The sequence below is a fragment of the Somniosus microcephalus genome, chromosome 4 (assembly GCF_052327205.1).
Source record: "Somniosus microcephalus isolate GS21.2 chromosome 4, FLI_Smic_1.0, whole genome shotgun sequence".
Taxonomy (NCBI): Eukaryota; Metazoa; Chordata; class Chondrichthyes; order Squaliformes; family Somniosidae; genus Somniosus; species Somniosus microcephalus.
In genome coordinates this window covers 7,994,686-8,010,512 of record NC_140990.1, presented here as the reverse complement: position 1 = coordinate 8,010,512, position 15,827 = coordinate 7,994,686, and the positions used below count along the sequence as shown (strand labels likewise).

The window sequence follows — 15,827 nt, the reverse complement described above, 5'->3', positions numbered from 1 at the left end:
CGTAACCCCTACACCAACATATCCTACCCTATCCCCGTAACCCCACGTATTTAATCCCCCTAACACTAAGGGTCAATTTATCATAACCAATCAACCTAACCCGCACATCTTTGGACTGTGGGAGGAAACCGGAGCTCCCGGAGGAAACCCACGCAAACACGGGGAGAATGTGCAAACTCCACACAGACAGTCGCCCGAGGCCGGATTCGAACCCGGGTCCCTGGCGCTGTGAGGCAACAGTGCTAACCACTATGCCACCGTGCTGCCCTTTGTTTTCTGTCTGTTAACCAATTCTCAATCCATGCTAGTATATTACCCCCAATTCCATGTGCCCTAATTTTGTTCACCAACCTCTTGTGTGGGGCCTTATCGAAGGCCTTCTGAAAATCCAGATACACATCTACCGGTTCCCCTTTGTCTACTCCACTAGTTACATCCTCAAAGAACTCCAATAGGTTTGTCAAACAGGATTTCCCTTTCATAAATCCATGTTGATTCTGCCCAATCTTACTATTAGTTTCTAAGTGCCCAGTTATTGCATCCCTAATAATAGATTCTAGCATTTTCCCAACTACTGATGTGAGGCTAACAGGTCTGTAGTTCCCCACTTTCTCTCTCCCTCCTTTCTTAAATAGCGGGGTTACATTTGCTATCCTCCAATCTGCAGGAACTGTTCCAGAATCTATAGAATTTTGGAAGATGACAGCCAATGCATCCACTATCCCAATGGCCACCTCTTTCAAAACCCTAGGATGTAGGTCATCCGGTCCTTGGGATTTATCAACTTTTAGTCCCATTAATTTTGTTAGTACTGTTTTTTCACTAATAATGATTCCTTTAAGTTCCTCATTCTCGCCACACCCTTGGTTTTCTCGTATTTCTGGGAGTTTTTTTTGTCTTCCTCCGTGAAGACAGAAACAAAGTATTTATTTAATTCCTCATTCTCCATTATAAACTCTCCCGTCTCTGACTGTAAAGGACCTACATTTACCTTCGCCAGTCTTTTCCTTTTCACATACCTATAGAAGCTTTTACAATCCGTTTTTATATTTTTCGCTAGTTTGTGCTCATATTCCATTTTCCCTTTCTTTATCAATTTCTTGGTCACCCTTTGCTGATTTCTAAAAAGATCCCAATCCTCAGGCTGACTGTTTTTTCTGGCTTAATACTAGCTTTCATTTCTTTTGTTAGCCATGGTTGGATCACTTTTCCTTTTGGGTTTTTATGCCCTAGAGGAATATATGTTGCAATTTATGCATTATTTCCTTGAATGTTAGCCATTGTATGTCCACCTTCATACCTTTTAGTGTAGTCTCCCAACCTACCATGGCCAACTTGTCCCTCATACCCTTGTAGTTTCCTCTGTTTAAATTGAAGACCTTAGTTTCAGATTGGACTACATCACTCTCAAACTTAATGTAAAATTCAATCATATTATGGTCACTTGTCCCTAAAGGCCCCTTTACCAAAAGATTATTGATTAGCCCTTTCTCATTACACAGTACCAGATCCAGAATAGCCTGTTCCCTGGTTGGTTCCTCCACATACTGATCCAGGAAACCATCTCACATGCATTCCAAGAATTTGTCCTCCACACCATTAGTGGTAATTTGATTTGTCCAGGGATGAGGTCCTGCAGCAAGAATTTAGGGAGCTAGGTGAAGGATTAAAGAGCAGGACCTCAAAGGTTGTAATCTCTGGATTACTCCCGGTGCCACGTGCTAGTGGGTATAGGAATAGGAAGATAGAACAGATGAATGCGTGGCTAAAGGGATGGTGCAGGGGGGAGGGCTTTAGTTTCCTGGATCACTGGGTCTGCTTCTGGGAAAGGTGGGACTTGTACAAGTCGGACGGTTTACACCTGAACCAGAGGGGAACCAATATCCTTGCGGGGAGGTTTGCTAGCACTGCTGGGGGGGGTTTAAACTAACTTGGCAGGGGGATGGGGTACAGAGTGGAGCTATAGTAGGGGGTGATTTACAGCCAAATACAGAGGAAAAAACAAGTCAGCTGGGAAGGCAGAGCAAATATGTGAAGGCAAAAGGGAATATGGCAGGGCTGGAAGGCATTTATTTTAATGCAAGGAGTCTTGCAAATAAGGTGGATGAACTGAAGTTGTTGTTGAACACATGGGAGTACGATATTGTTGCTATCACGGAGACATGGTTGAGGGAGGGTCAGGACTGGCAGCTCAATATTCCGGGGTATAGAATCTTCAGGCGAGACAGAGGGGGGTGTAAAAGGGGAGGGGGTGTTGCAATATTAATTAAGGAGTCAATTACTGCTGTAAGGAGGGATGATATATTAGCGGGTTCCTCTAATGAGGCCATATGGGTAGAACTTAAAAACAAAAAGGGGGCAAGCACTTTGCTGGGAGTGTACTATAGGCCCCCAAACAGTCAGGGGGAGATAGAGGAACAGATATGTAGGCAAATCTCAGAGAAGTGCGAAAATAATAGGGTAATAATAGTGGGGGATTTCAACTTCCCCAATATAAATTGGGATAGTCAGAGTGTGAAAGGCTTAGAGGGTGCAGAATTCTTAAAGTGCATCCAGGAGAGCTTTTTGAGCCAACATGTAGAAAGTCCTACAAGAGAGGGGGCGGTACTGGACCTAATTCTGGGGAATGTAGCCGGGCAAGTGGTGGAAGTATCAGTAGGAGAGCATTTTGGCGACAGTGACCATAATTCGGTGAGATTGAAGGCGGTCATGGAAAAAGACAAAGACGGCCCGGAAATAAGGGTTCTAAATTGGGGGAAGACCGATTTTAATATGATAAGGCAGGATCTGGCCAAAGTGGACTGGGAGCAGCTACTTATAGGAAAATCCACATCAAAACAGTGGGAGACTTTCAGAAGGGAAATAGAGAGAGTACAACGCCAACATGTTCCCGTAAAGGTCAAGGGTGGGACCAACAAGCAAAGGGAACCTTGGATGACAAGGGATATACAAAAATGCATTAGAAATAAAAGGGGGGCTTTTGGCAGTTACAAAAGACTAAAGACGGAAGAAGCCCTAGAGGAGTATAAAAAGTGCAGGGGCATACTTAAAAAAGAAATTAGGAGGGCGAGGAGGGGCCATGAAATAACACTGGCGAGCAAAATAAAGGAAAATCCTAAGATGTTTTATAAGTATATTAAGGGCAAGAGGATAACCAGGGAAAGGGTAGGGCCCATTAGGGACCAAAGTGGCAATCTGTGTGTAGAGCCAGATGATGTAGGCGGGGTTTTAAATGAATTTTTTGCATCTGTGTTCACTATGGAGAAAGACGATGCAGACATAGAAATCGGGCAAGGGGACTGTGACATACTTGAACATAGTAGCATCGAGAGGGAGGAGGTGCTAGCGGTTTTAGCAGGCCAAAAAGTGGATAAATCCCCAGGCCTGGACGATATGTATCCCAGGCTGCTGTGGGAGGCAAAGGAGGAGATTGCAGGGGCTCTGACACAAATTTTCAGAACCTCTCTGGCCACAGGGGATGTACCAGAGGACTGGAGAACAGCTAATGTAGTACCATTATACAAGAAGGGTAGCAGGGATAAACCAGGGAATTACAGGCCAGTGAGCCTAACATCTGTGGTAGGGAAATTATTGGAAAAAATTCTGAGGGACAAAATTAGTCTCCATTTGGAGAGGCAAGGATTAATCGGGGATAGTCAGCATGGCTTTGTCAAGGGTAAATCATGTCTGACAAATCTGATTGAATTTTTCAAGGGGGTGACTAGGGGGGTGGATGAGGGAAATGCTGTGGATGTGGTTTACATGGACTTCAGTAAAGCTTTTGACAAAGTCCCGCATAGGAGACTGGTCAAGAAGGTAAGAGCCCATGGGATCCAGGGTGCCTTGGCGCGTTGGATCCTAAACTGGCTGAGTGGCAGGAGGCAGAGGGTGATGGTCGAAGGTTGCTTTTGTTACTGGAAGCCTGTGTCCAGTGGGGTACCTCAGGGATCGGTGCTGGGTCCCTTGTTGTTTGTGATCTACATAAATGATTTGGATGAGAATGTAAAAGGTATGATCAGTAAGTTCGCAGATGACACGAAAATTGGTGGGGTGGTAAATTGCGAGGAGGAAAGCCTCAGGCTACAGGACGATATAAACGGGTTGGTCAGATGGGCGGAAAAGTGGCAAATGGAATTTACCCTGAAAAGTGCGAGGTGATGCATTTTGGACGGACAAATAAGGCAAGGGAATACACAATGAGTGGTAGGACCCTAGGAAGTACAGAGGGTCAGAGGGACCTTGGTGTACATGTACATAGATCCCTGAAGGCAGCGGAACAGGTAGGTAAGGTGGTTAAAAAGGCACATGGGATACTTGCCTTCATTAGCCGAGGCATAGAATATAAGAGCAGGGAGGTTATGATGGAGCTGTCCAAAATGCTGGTGAGGCCACAGCTGGAGTACTGTGTGCAGTTCTGGTCGCCTCACTATAGGAAGGATGTGATTGCTTTGGAGAGGGTGCAGAGAAGATTCACCAGGATGTTACCTGGGATGGAGCGCCTCAGCTATGAAGAAAGACTAAACAGGCTGGGGTTGTTTTCCTTGGAGCAAAGAAGGCTGAGGGGGGACCTGATTGAGGTGTACAAAATGATGAGGGGCATAGATAGGGTAGACAAAGAGGAACTTTTCCCCTTAGTAGGGGGGTCAATAACAAGGGGGCATAGATTCAGGGTAAGGGGCAGGAGATTTAGAGGGGATTTGAGGAGGAACTTTTTCACCCAGAGGGTGGTTGGAATGTGGAACTCAATGCCCAAAAGGGTGGTAGAGGCAGGAACCCTCACAACATTCAAGAAGCATTTGGATGAGCACTTGAAATGCCATTGCATACAAGGCTATGGACCAAATGCTGGAAAATGGGATTAGACTGGACAGGGATGGATGGGCGGCGCAGACATGATGGGCCGAAGGGCCTCTTTCTGTGCTGTAAAACTCTATGACTCTATGACTCTATGACTAATATGTAGTATATAATTCCCTCAATCTGGAGAATAGAAGTACAGTGGATTCGCGCGCGATCTTCTCGAGTCTGTTCCAACTGACCGGTTTAAGTGGCCTGTTCTTATACACAAGCTTGGTTATTGTGAGAAGGATATGCTGCTCGGGTTCGATGAAGTAGGGCGGGAGGAGGCTCGTGTGGAGCATAAACCCCAGCATGGACCTGTTGGGCCAAATGGCCTCTTTCTGTGCTGTACACTCGATGTCACACTCAGGAAATGGGATTGTTTGGACCTGTCTGATGACCTCCTCCTGAACCCCTGCTGAATGGCCTCGCCTCAGTGCGACAGCACTTTAAAATCTCTTCCCACGTTCAGAACATTTTTCAGGGTCTCAGTGGGAACTCGCAGCTCTCTAAATAGGTTGGATGCTCAGCGAACGGCGACTGTCCAGTGTCAACTCGCTGGTGTCCGAGCAGGCTGGACGACTGAGTTTATCCCTTCCTGCACCGGGAGCAGGTGAACAGCCTCTCTCCACTTCAAAGTGGCTGCTGTTTCAGTTGGCTGGAGGACTGACTCAATCGTGTGCCACCTGTGAACGGTCTCTCCTTGGTGTGAACTTGCTGGTGTCTCAGCAGGTGAAAGGACCGAGTGAATCCCTTCCCACACGCGGAGCAGGTGAACGGCCTCTCCCCAGTGTGAACTCGCTGGTGTATCAGCAGGAGGGTAGACTGAGCGAATCCCTTCCCACACACGGAGCAGGTGAACAGCCTCTTTCCATTGTGAATTCTCTGGTGTACCAGCAGATTCGAGGACTCAGCGAATCCCTTCCCACACATGGAGCAGGTGAACGGACTCTCCGGTGTGTACTCTCAGGTGAGTCCGCAGGCTGAACGAATGAGCGAATCCCTTCCCGCACACGGAGCAGGTGAACGGCCTCTCCCCGGTGCGAACTCACTGATGCGTCAGCAGGTCCGCGGAGTTCACAAACCTCTTGTGGCAGTGAGAGCAGCTGTATGGTCTCTCTCCAGTGTGCAGCCGCTGGTGCTTCATCAGATACTGGGAGCGTTTAAAGCTCTTCCCACAGTCTGAACATTTAAATGGCCTCGCGTCAGAGTGAACTCGCTGATGTCCCAGCAGGTTGGACAAACACGTGAAATCCTTCCCACACACGGAGCAGGTGAAAGGTCTCTCCCCGGTGTGAACTCGCTGGTGCATCAGCAGGAGGGTAGACTGAGCGAATCCCTTCCTGCACACGGAGCAGGTGAATGGCCTCTCCCCAGTGTGAATTCTCTGGTGTACCAGCAGATTCGAGGACTCAACGAATCCCTTCCCACACACGGAGCAGGTGAATGGCCTCTCCCCGGTGTGAACTCGCTGGTGTGTCCGCAGGTTGGAGGACTGGGCGAATCCCTTCCCACACACAGGGCAGGGGAACGGTCTCTCCCCGGTGTGAACTCGCTGGTGTGTCCGCAGGTTGGAGGGCTGAGCGAATCCCTTCCCACACACGGAGCAGGTGAACGGCCTCTCCCCGGTGTGAGCCCGCCGATCAGCTTCCAGCGCATATGGGTGAAGGTATCCCTTCCCGCAGTCCTCGCATTTATGCAGTCGGTTCCGAATGTGAGTGCACTCGTGGCTAGTCAGCTGGGTGAACCTCTTCCCACAGTCCTCACATTCATACCGTCTCTCTCCAGTGTGCCTGCCCTTGGGGCCCTCCAGGTTGGGCAATCGGCTGAATCCACGTCCACACATGCAACATGTGTGCAATTTGTGCACGCTGCGATCGCTGCGCTCCTCTTCCCTGTGCAAAGGTTGATGAAATTCAGGTCCTGATGAATCGAGCTGTTTGGTCTGAGCTTCCTGTCTGTCAATGCTCCACTTTTAAACCCAGTAAAAGGAGTGTAGAAAGGGGTAAGAGGGAGAATGTTGTCTCATGTTGCCCTTTCCCAGCCCAGGGGCAGTGAAGCTGATTTTCAGGCCCCAGCTGCTGCACAGGTGGGTTGATAGGATCAACAGTAATGGCGGCTGCAATCCCCACAAGCCCCCGCGCTCCAGAAAGTGCTCCGGCCGCCGCGCTGAGTTGTGGCTGACCCCGCGCATGCGCCCCATGGCCCCGCCCTCTCCTGCTCCACAGGCGCCTGGCCCGCAGCGCGCATGCTCAGCACACACCCCGCCTGAGAGTCCAGATCACCGGCGGAAAGTGAGTTTTATGAGGGTTTTTTATATATAGCGGAGAAAAGCGCGGGCGAGGAGATAAATAAAAAGAAAATACAAACCGTACCGTCTCAGCGCCCTCCCGGCACCGAGCGGAGCGGATTGAGTGGCCGCAGCCCCTTGTCTTCTGCAGCGAGCCGGACTGGGGCACATGATCAACTCCACGGCGGTGACTGACGGGAGCTCCGACCAATAGGGAGAGAGCAGGCAGAGCTTGGAGGACTGAGGTGGCGGCGGGTCCCCCAACCAATCGGGGTGTCCGAGGGGTGGGACCTCCGCCGCCTGCTTCTCCCGCTGCTGAGACAAGTGGAATGTGACAACGTGGACCACTTTCCATACCTCGGGAGCCTACTGTCAACAAGGGGAGAGGTCGACGACGAAGTCCAACACCGCCTTCAGTGTGCCAGTGCAGCCTTCGATCGCCTGAGGAAGAGTGTGTTTCAAGACCAGGACCTCAAACCCGGCTCTAAGCTCATGGTCTACAGAGCAGCAGTGATACCCGCCCTGCTGTATGCCTCAGAGACATGGACCATGTACAGCAGGCACCTCAAAGCACTGGAGAGGTACCACCAACGCTGCCTCTGCAAGGTCCTGCAAATCCATTGGCAGGATAGGCGCACCAATGTCAGTGTTCTCGCTCAGGCCAACATTCCCAGCATCGAAGCTTTGACCACGCTCAATCAGCTCCGATGGACGGGTCATATTGTCCGCATGCCCGATACGAGACACCCAAAACAAGCACTCTACTCGGAGCTCCGGCACAGCAAGAGAGCCCCAGGTGGGCAGAGGAAACGCTTCAAGGACACCCTCAAAGCCTCCTTGAAAGAGTGCAACATCCCCATCGACACCTGGGAATCCCTGGCCCAAGACCACACGAAGTGGAGGAGAAGCATCCGGGAAGGCGCCGAACACCTCGAGTCTCTTCGCTGGGAGCAAGCGGAAGCCAAGCACAGGCATCGGAAGGAGCGCACGTCAACCCAAGCACCCCACCCACCCGCCCCTTCAACCACCGTCTGCCCCACCTGTGACAGACACTGTAGGTTCTGCATTGGACTCATCAGTCACCTGGGAACTCATTTTTAATGTGGAAGCAAGTCATCTGCGGTTCTGAGGGACTGCCTAAGAATGCAGCAGAGGGCGCTCTTCTGAGTTTGGGGCTCAGGCATGTTAGTGGAGGAGTGCAGAGGGAACTTTACTCTGCACTGGGCTTTACTCCCTCAGCACTGCACTGGAGGGGCAGCACAGAGTTTTAGACTCGAGTCTTTGAAGTGGGACTTCAACCCACAACCTTCTGACTCAGAGGAGAGAGTGCTGCCGCCTGAGCCACGGCTGACACTCTGTATCTAACCCGTGATGTACCTGCCCTGGGAGTGTTTGATGGGACAGTGTAGAGGGAGCTTTACTCTGTATCTAACCCGTGCTGCACCTGCCCTGGGAGTGTTTGATGGGACAGTGCAGAGGAGCTTTACTCTGTATCTAACCCGTGCTGTACCTGCCCTGGGAGTGTTTGATGAGACAGTGTAGAGGGAGCTTTACTCTGTATCTAACCCGCGCTGTACCTGCCCTGGGAGTGTTTGAAGGACAGTGTAGAGGGAGCTTTACTCTGTATCTAACCCGTGCTGTACCTGCCCTGGGAGTGTTTGATGGGATAGTGTAGAGGGAGCTTTACTCTGTATCTAACCCATGCTGTACCTACCATGGGAGTGTTTGACGGGACAGTGTAGAGGGAGCTTTACTCTGTATCTAACCCGTGCTGTACCTGCCCTGGGAGTGTTTGATGGGACAGTGTAGAGGGAGCTTTACTCTGTATCTAACCCGTGCTGTACCTGCCCTGGGGTTTTTGATGGGACAGTGTAGAGGGAGCTTTACTCTGTATCTAACCCGTGCTGTACCTGCCCTGGGAGTGTTTGATGGGACAGTGTAGAGGGAGCTTTACTCTGTATCTAACCCACGCTGTACCTGCCCTGGGAGTGTTTGATGGGACAGTGTAGAGGGAGCTTTACTCTGTATCTAACCCGTGCTGTACCTGCCCTGGGAGTGTTTGATGGGACAGTGTAGAGGGAGCTATACTCTTTATCCAACCCATGCTGTACCTACCCTGGGAGTGTTTGATGGGACAGTGTAGAGGGAGCTTTACTCTGTATCTAACCCGTGCTGTACCTGCCCTGGGAGTGTTTGATGTTGACACCAGATGCTGAGAATGTTAAAATGTTCCATTCCCCCACAAAGACATCCAGAACCTCGATGGTAATAAAACGCACAAAGTAAAAGAAGCTGCTCTCCTGGACACAGATATTGAGAGGACCGGGAATGTCTGTAACAAGTCATCAATTAACTCTCGTCTTATCTTAGAAACAAGGACTCAAATCGACTGTGTGTTTCAAACAAAGCTGATTTATTGATACAGAATATTAAAACCCCAATAACTGGGCTGGATTTTAACATCCACAAAATATAAGATGGCCACTAATAAATCCAGCAGGGAATTCAGGGGAAACTTGTTTACCCAGAGAGTGGTGAGAATGTGGAACTCGCCACCACAAAGAGTAGTTGAGGCTAGAAGTACAGATGCATTTAAGGGGAAGCCACTTGAGTGTGAAAGGAATAGGAGGATATGTTGATGGGGTTAATTGAAGTAGGGTGGGTGTGGGGCATAAACACTGGCATGGACCAGTTGGGCCGAATGGCCTGTTTCTGTGCTGTACATTCTGTGGAACACCATGAACAGTCAATCGAAGGGAATCATCAGCACAACAGTCTTAAAGATTAAACAGCAGTCCAAGGAATTAATGAAACATTCAAACATTCCACGTTCATGTCACCCCAGATGTCTACAGGGCCCTGTGCTACAGAACAGTGTGAACTCGCTGGTGTTTCAGCAGATTCGAGGACCGAGTGAATCCCAACCCACACACGGAGCAGGTGAACGGCCTCTCCCCAGTGTGAACTCGCTTGTGTGTCAGCAGATTGGTTGACTGAGTGAATCCCTTCCCACACACAGAGCAGGTGAATGGCCTCTCCCCAGTGTGAACTCGCTGGTGTTCGAGCAGAGTCGAGGACTGAATAAATCCCTTCCCACACACGGAACAGGTGAACGGCCTCTCCCCAGTGTGAACCCGCTGGTGTTCGAGCAGAGTCGAGGACTGAATGAATCCCTTCCCACACACGGAACAGGTGAACGGCCTCTCCCCAGTGTGAACTCGCTGGTGTGTCAGTAGGTGGGATGACTGAGTGAATCCATTCCCACACACGGAGCAGGTGAATGGCCTCTCCCCAGTGTGAACTCGCTTGTGTCTCAGTAGATTGGATGCATGAGTGAATCCCTTCCCACACACGGAACAGGTGAACCGCCTCTCCCCAGTGTGAACTCGCTGGTGTTGCAGCAGAGTCGAGGACTGAATGAATCCCTTCCCACACACAGAACAGGTGAATGGCCTCTTTCCTGCTCCCTCCAGCTGGTGTTCCTTTACCTCCTGGGACCGTTTAATGTTTTTCCCACAGTCGGAATGTTTCACCGGCCTCTCCCCTGTGTGAACTCGCTGGTGTGCCAACAGATTTGAGGACCGAGTGAATCGCTTCCCACACACGGAGCAGGTGAACAGAATCTCTCCTGCTCTCTCCAGCTGGTGTCTCTTCAGATCCTGGGACCTTTTAAATCTCTTCCCACAGTCAGAACATTTAATGTGAACAAGCTGGTGTCTCAGGAGGGTGGCAGAATGAGAGAATCGCTTCAAAAACACGGAGCAGGTCAACGGTCTCTCATCAGTGTGGACAAGCTGGTGTCTCAGCAGCACAGAGGGTGCAATTAATCCCTGCCCACACACGGAGCGGGTTAAAGGTCTCTCCCTAGTGTGAATTTGCTGGTGTATCATCGGAGCGGATGGCTGAATGAATCCCTTCCGGAACAGCTAAATGTTCTCTCCCCAGTGTGTAGCCACTGGTGTCTCTTTAGCTACTTGTATATTTTGGAGCTCTTTCCACACTGAGAACATTTAAAAGGTCTCTCATCAGTGTGAACTCGCTGGTGTATCAGCAGATTGGAGGAGCGACTGAATCAGGTCCTGATGAATCGAGCGACTCTGTCAGATCTTGAGGTGATGTCTGGTCTGAGCTTCCTGTCTGTAAATGCTCCACTTCTAAAACCCTGTAAAAGGAGTGTAGAAAGGGGTAAGAGGGAGAATGTTGTCTCATGTCCCCCTTTCCCAGCCCAGGGGTGGTGAAGCTGATCTTCAGGCCCCAGCTGCTGCACAGGTTGGTTGCAAGGATCAACAGTAATGGCGGCTGCAACCCCCACAAACCCCCGCGCTCCAGAAAGCGCTCCGGCCGCCGCGCTGAGTTGTGGCTGACCCCGCGCATGTGCCCCATGGCCCCGCCCTCTCCTGCTCCACAGGCGCCTGGCCCGCAGCACGCATGCTCAGCACACACCCCGCCTGAGAGTCCGGATCACCGGCGGAAAGTGAGTTTTATGAGGGTTTTTTTATATATAGCGGAGAGAAGCGTGAGCGGGGAGATAATTAAAAAGAAAATACAAACCGTACCGTCTCAGCGCCCTCCCGGCACCGAGCGGAGCGGATTGAGTGGCCGCAGCCCCTTGTCTTCTGCAGGGAGCCGGACTGGGGCACATGATCAACTCCACGGCGGTGACTGACGGGAGCTCCGACCAATAGGGGGAGAGCAGGCAGAGCTTGGAGGACTGAGGTGGCGGCGGGTCCTCCAACCAATCGGGGTGTCCGAGGGGTGTGACCTCCGCCGCCTGCTTCTCCCGCTGCTGAGACAAGTGGAATGTGACAACGTGGACCACTTTCCATACCTCGGGAGCCTACTGTCAACAAGGGGAAAGGTCGACGACGAAGTCCAACACCGCCTTCAGTGTGCCAGTGCAGCCTTCGATTGCCTGAGGAAGAGTGTGTTTCAAGACCAGGACCTCAAACCCGGCTCTAAGCTCATGGTCTACAGAGCAGCAGTGATACCCGCCCTGCTGTATGCCTCAGAGACATGGACCATGTACAGCAGGCACCTCAAAGCACTGGAATGGTACCACCAACGCTGCCTCCGCAAGGTCCTGCAAATCCATTGGCAGGATAGGCGCACCAATGTCAGTGTTCTCACTCAGGCCAACATTCCCAGCATCGAAGCTTTGACCACGCTCAATCAGCTCCGATGGACGGGTCATATTGTCCGCATGCCCGATACGAGACACCCAAAACAAGCACTCTACTCGGAGCTCCGGCACGGCAAGAGAGCCCCAGGTGGGCAGAGGAAACGCTTCAAGGACACCCTCAAAGCCTCCTTGAAAAAGTGCAACACCCCCATCGACACCTGGGAATCCCTGGCCCAAGACCGCACGAAGTGGAGGAGAAGCATCCGGGAAGGCGCCGAACACCTCGAGTCTCTTCGCTGGGAGCAAGCGGAAGCCAAGCGCAGGCATCGGAAGGAGCGCACGTCAACCCAAGCACCCCACCGACCCGCCCCTTCAACCACCGTCTGCCCCACCTGTGACAGACACTGTAGGTTCTGCATTGGACTCATCAGTCACCTGGGAACTCATTTTTAATGTGGAAGCAAGTCATCTGCGGTTCTGAGGGACTGCCTAAGAATGCAGCAGAGGGCGCTCTTCTGAGTTTGGGGCTCAGGCATGTTAGTGGAGCAGTGCAGAGGGAACTTTACTCTGCACTGGGCTTTACTCCCTCAGCACTGCACTGGAGGGGCAGCACAGAGTTTTAGACTCGAGTCTCTGGAGTGGGACTTCAACCCACAACCTTCTAACTCAGAGGAGAGAGTGCTGCCGCCTGAGCCACGGCTGACACTCTGTATCTAACCCGTGATGTACCTGCCCTGGGAGTGTTTGATGGGACAGTGTAGAGGGAGCTTTACTCTGTATCTAACCCATGCTGCACCTGCCCTGGGAGTGTTTGATGGGACAGTGTAGAGGAGCTTTACTCTGTATCTAACCCGTGCTGTACCTGCCCTGGGAGTGTTTGATGAGACAGTGTAGAGGGAGCTTTACTCTGTATCTAACCCGCGCTGTACCTGCCCTGGGAGTGTTTGATGGGACAGTGTAGAGGGAGCTTTACTCTGTATCTAACCCATGCTGTACCTACCATGGGAGTGTTTGACGGGACAGTGTAGAGGGAGCTTTACTCTTTATCTAACCCATGCTGTACCTGCCCTGAGAGTGTTTGATGGGACAGTGTAGATGGAGCTTTATTCTGTATCTAACCCGTGCTGTACCTGCCCTGGGAGTGTTTGATGGGACAGTGTAGAGGGAGCTTTACTCTGTATCTAACCCGTGCTGTACCTGCCCTGGGAGTGTTTGATGTTGATACCAGGTGCTGAGAATGTTAAAATGTTCCATTCCCCCACAATGACATCCAGAACCTCGATGGTAATAAAACGCACAAAGTAAAAGAAGCTGCTCTCCTGGACACAGATATTGAGAGGACCGGGAATGTCTGTAACAAGTCATCAATTAACTCTCGTCTTATCTTAGAAACAAGGACTCAAATCGACTGTGTGTTTCAAACAAAGCTGATTTATTGATACAGAATATTAAAACCCCAATAACTGGGCTGGTTTTTAACATCCACAAAATATAAGATGGCCACTAATAAATCCAGCAGGGAATTCAGGGGAAACTTGTTTACCCAGAGAGTGGTGAGAATGTGGAACTCGCCACCACAAAGAGTAGTTGAGGCTAAAAGTACAGATGCATTTAAGGGGAAGCCACTTGAGTGTGAAAGGAATAGGAGGATATGTTGATGGGGTTAATTGAAGTAGGGTGGGTGTGGGGCATAAACACTGGCATGGACCAGTTGGGCCGAATGGCCTGTTTCTGTGCTGTACATTCTATGGAACACCATGAACAGTCAATCGAAGGGAATCATCAGCACAACAGTCTTAAAGATTAAACAGCAGTCCAAGGAATTAATAAAGCATTCAAACATTCCACGTTCATGTCACCCCAGATGTCTACAGGGCCCTGTGCTACAGAACAGTGTGAACTCGCTGGTGTTTCAGCAGATTCGAGGACCGAGTGAATCCCTTCCCACACACAGAGCAGGTGAATGCCTCTCCCCAGTGTGAACTCGCTGGTTTTCGAGCAGAGTCGAGGACTGAATAAATCCCTTCCCACACACGGAACAGGTGAACGGCCTCTCCCCAGTGTGAACTCGCTGGTGTTCGAGCAGAGTCGAGGACTGAATGAATCCCTTCCCACACACAGAACAGGTGAACGGCCTCTCCCCAGTGTGAACTCGCTGGTGTGTCAGTAGGTGGGATGACTGAGTGAATCCCTTCCCACACACGGAGCAGGTGAATGGCCTCTCCCCAGTGTGAACTCGCTTGTGTCTCAGTAGATTGGATGAATGAGTGAATCCCTTCCCACACACGGAACAGGTGAACGGCCTCTCCCCAGTGTGAATTCGCTGGTGTTGGAGCAGAGTCGAGGACTGAATGAATCCCTTCCCACACACAGAACAGGTGAATGGCCTCTTTCCTGCTCCCTCCAGCTGGTGTTCCTTTACCTCCTGGGACCGTTTAATGTTTTTCCCACAGTCGGAATGTTTCACCAGCCTCTCCCCTGTGTGAACTCGCTGGTGTGCCAGCAGATTTGAGGACTGAGTGAATCGCTTCCCACACACGGAGCAGGTGAACAGAATCTCTCCTGCTCTCTCCAGCTGGTGTCTCTTCAGATCCTGGGACCTTTTAAATCTCTTCCCACAGTCAGAACATTTAATGTGAACAAGCTGGTGTCTCAGGAGGGTGGCAGAATGAGAGAATCGCTTCAAAAACACGGAGCAGGTCAACGGTCTCTCATCAGTGTGGACAAGCTGGTGTCTCAGCAGCACAGAGGGTGCAATTAATCCCTGCCCACACACGGAGCAGGTTAAAGGTCTCTCCCTAGTGTGAATTTGCTGGTGTATCATCGGAGCGGATGGCTGAATGAATCCCTTCCGGAACAGCTGAACGTTCTCTTCCCAGTGTGTAGCCACTGGTGTCTCTTTAGCTACTTGTATATTTTGGAGCTCTTTCCACACTGAGAACATTTAAAAGGTCTCTCATCAGTGTGAACTCGCTGGTGTATCAGCAGATTGGAGGAGCGACTGAATCAGGTCCTGATGAATCGAGCGACTCTCTCAGATCTTGAGGTGATGTCTGGTCTGAGCTTCCTGTTTGTAAATGCTCCACTTCTAAAACCCTGTAAAAGGAGTGTAGAAAGGGGTAAGAGGGAGATGGTTGTCTCATGACCCCCTTTCCCAGCCCAGGGGTGGTGAAGCTGATCTTCAGGCCCCAGCTGCTGCACAGGTTGGTTGCAAGGATCAACAGTAATGGCGGCTGCAACCCCCACAAACCCCCGTGCTCCAGAAAGCACTCCGGCCGCCGCGCTGAGTTTTGGCTGACACCGCGCATGCGCCCCATGGCCCGCCCTCTCCTACTCCACAGGCGCCCGGCCCGCATCGCGCATGCTCAGCACACACCCCGGGCCCCTGTCAATCATCCTCCCCCGCGCCTGCGCTCTGGGCCCCTGAGCTCCAGGCTGCCGCGCGGGGCTTTCTTTGTAAAGTCGGTGTTGGTTAAGAGCCGCAACCAGTGAGGGAAACATAGAAGATAGGAGCAGGAGTAGCCCATTCGGCCCCTCGAGCCTGCTCCGCCATTCAATGAGATCATGGCTGATCATCCA

General features: G+C 51.1%; 1 protein-coding gene and 1 pseudogene across 1 annotated transcript in view; both read right to left on the bottom strand.

The window, feature by feature from the left end:
• LOC147118239 (uncharacterized) overlaps positions 1–11,285 on the bottom strand; it is a 60,058-nt gene extending 48,773 nt beyond the window's left edge. The window contains exons 1-2 of the mRNA XM_085983687.1: positions 10,079–11,285; positions 5,921–6,458 (exon numbers count right to left, since the gene is read on the bottom strand). Coding sequence (XP_085839813.1) covers positions 5,921–6,458; positions 10,079–11,019 — 1,479 coding nt within the window. The 5' untranslated portion in view covers positions 11,020–11,285. The remainder of the gene's footprint in view (positions 1–5,920; positions 6,459–10,078) is intronic.
• Positions 11,286–13,667: 2,382 nt separating this feature from the next.
• Positions 13,668–15,604, bottom strand: LOC147118238 (uncharacterized; annotated as a pseudogene).
• Positions 15,605–15,827: the final 223 nt, after the last annotated feature.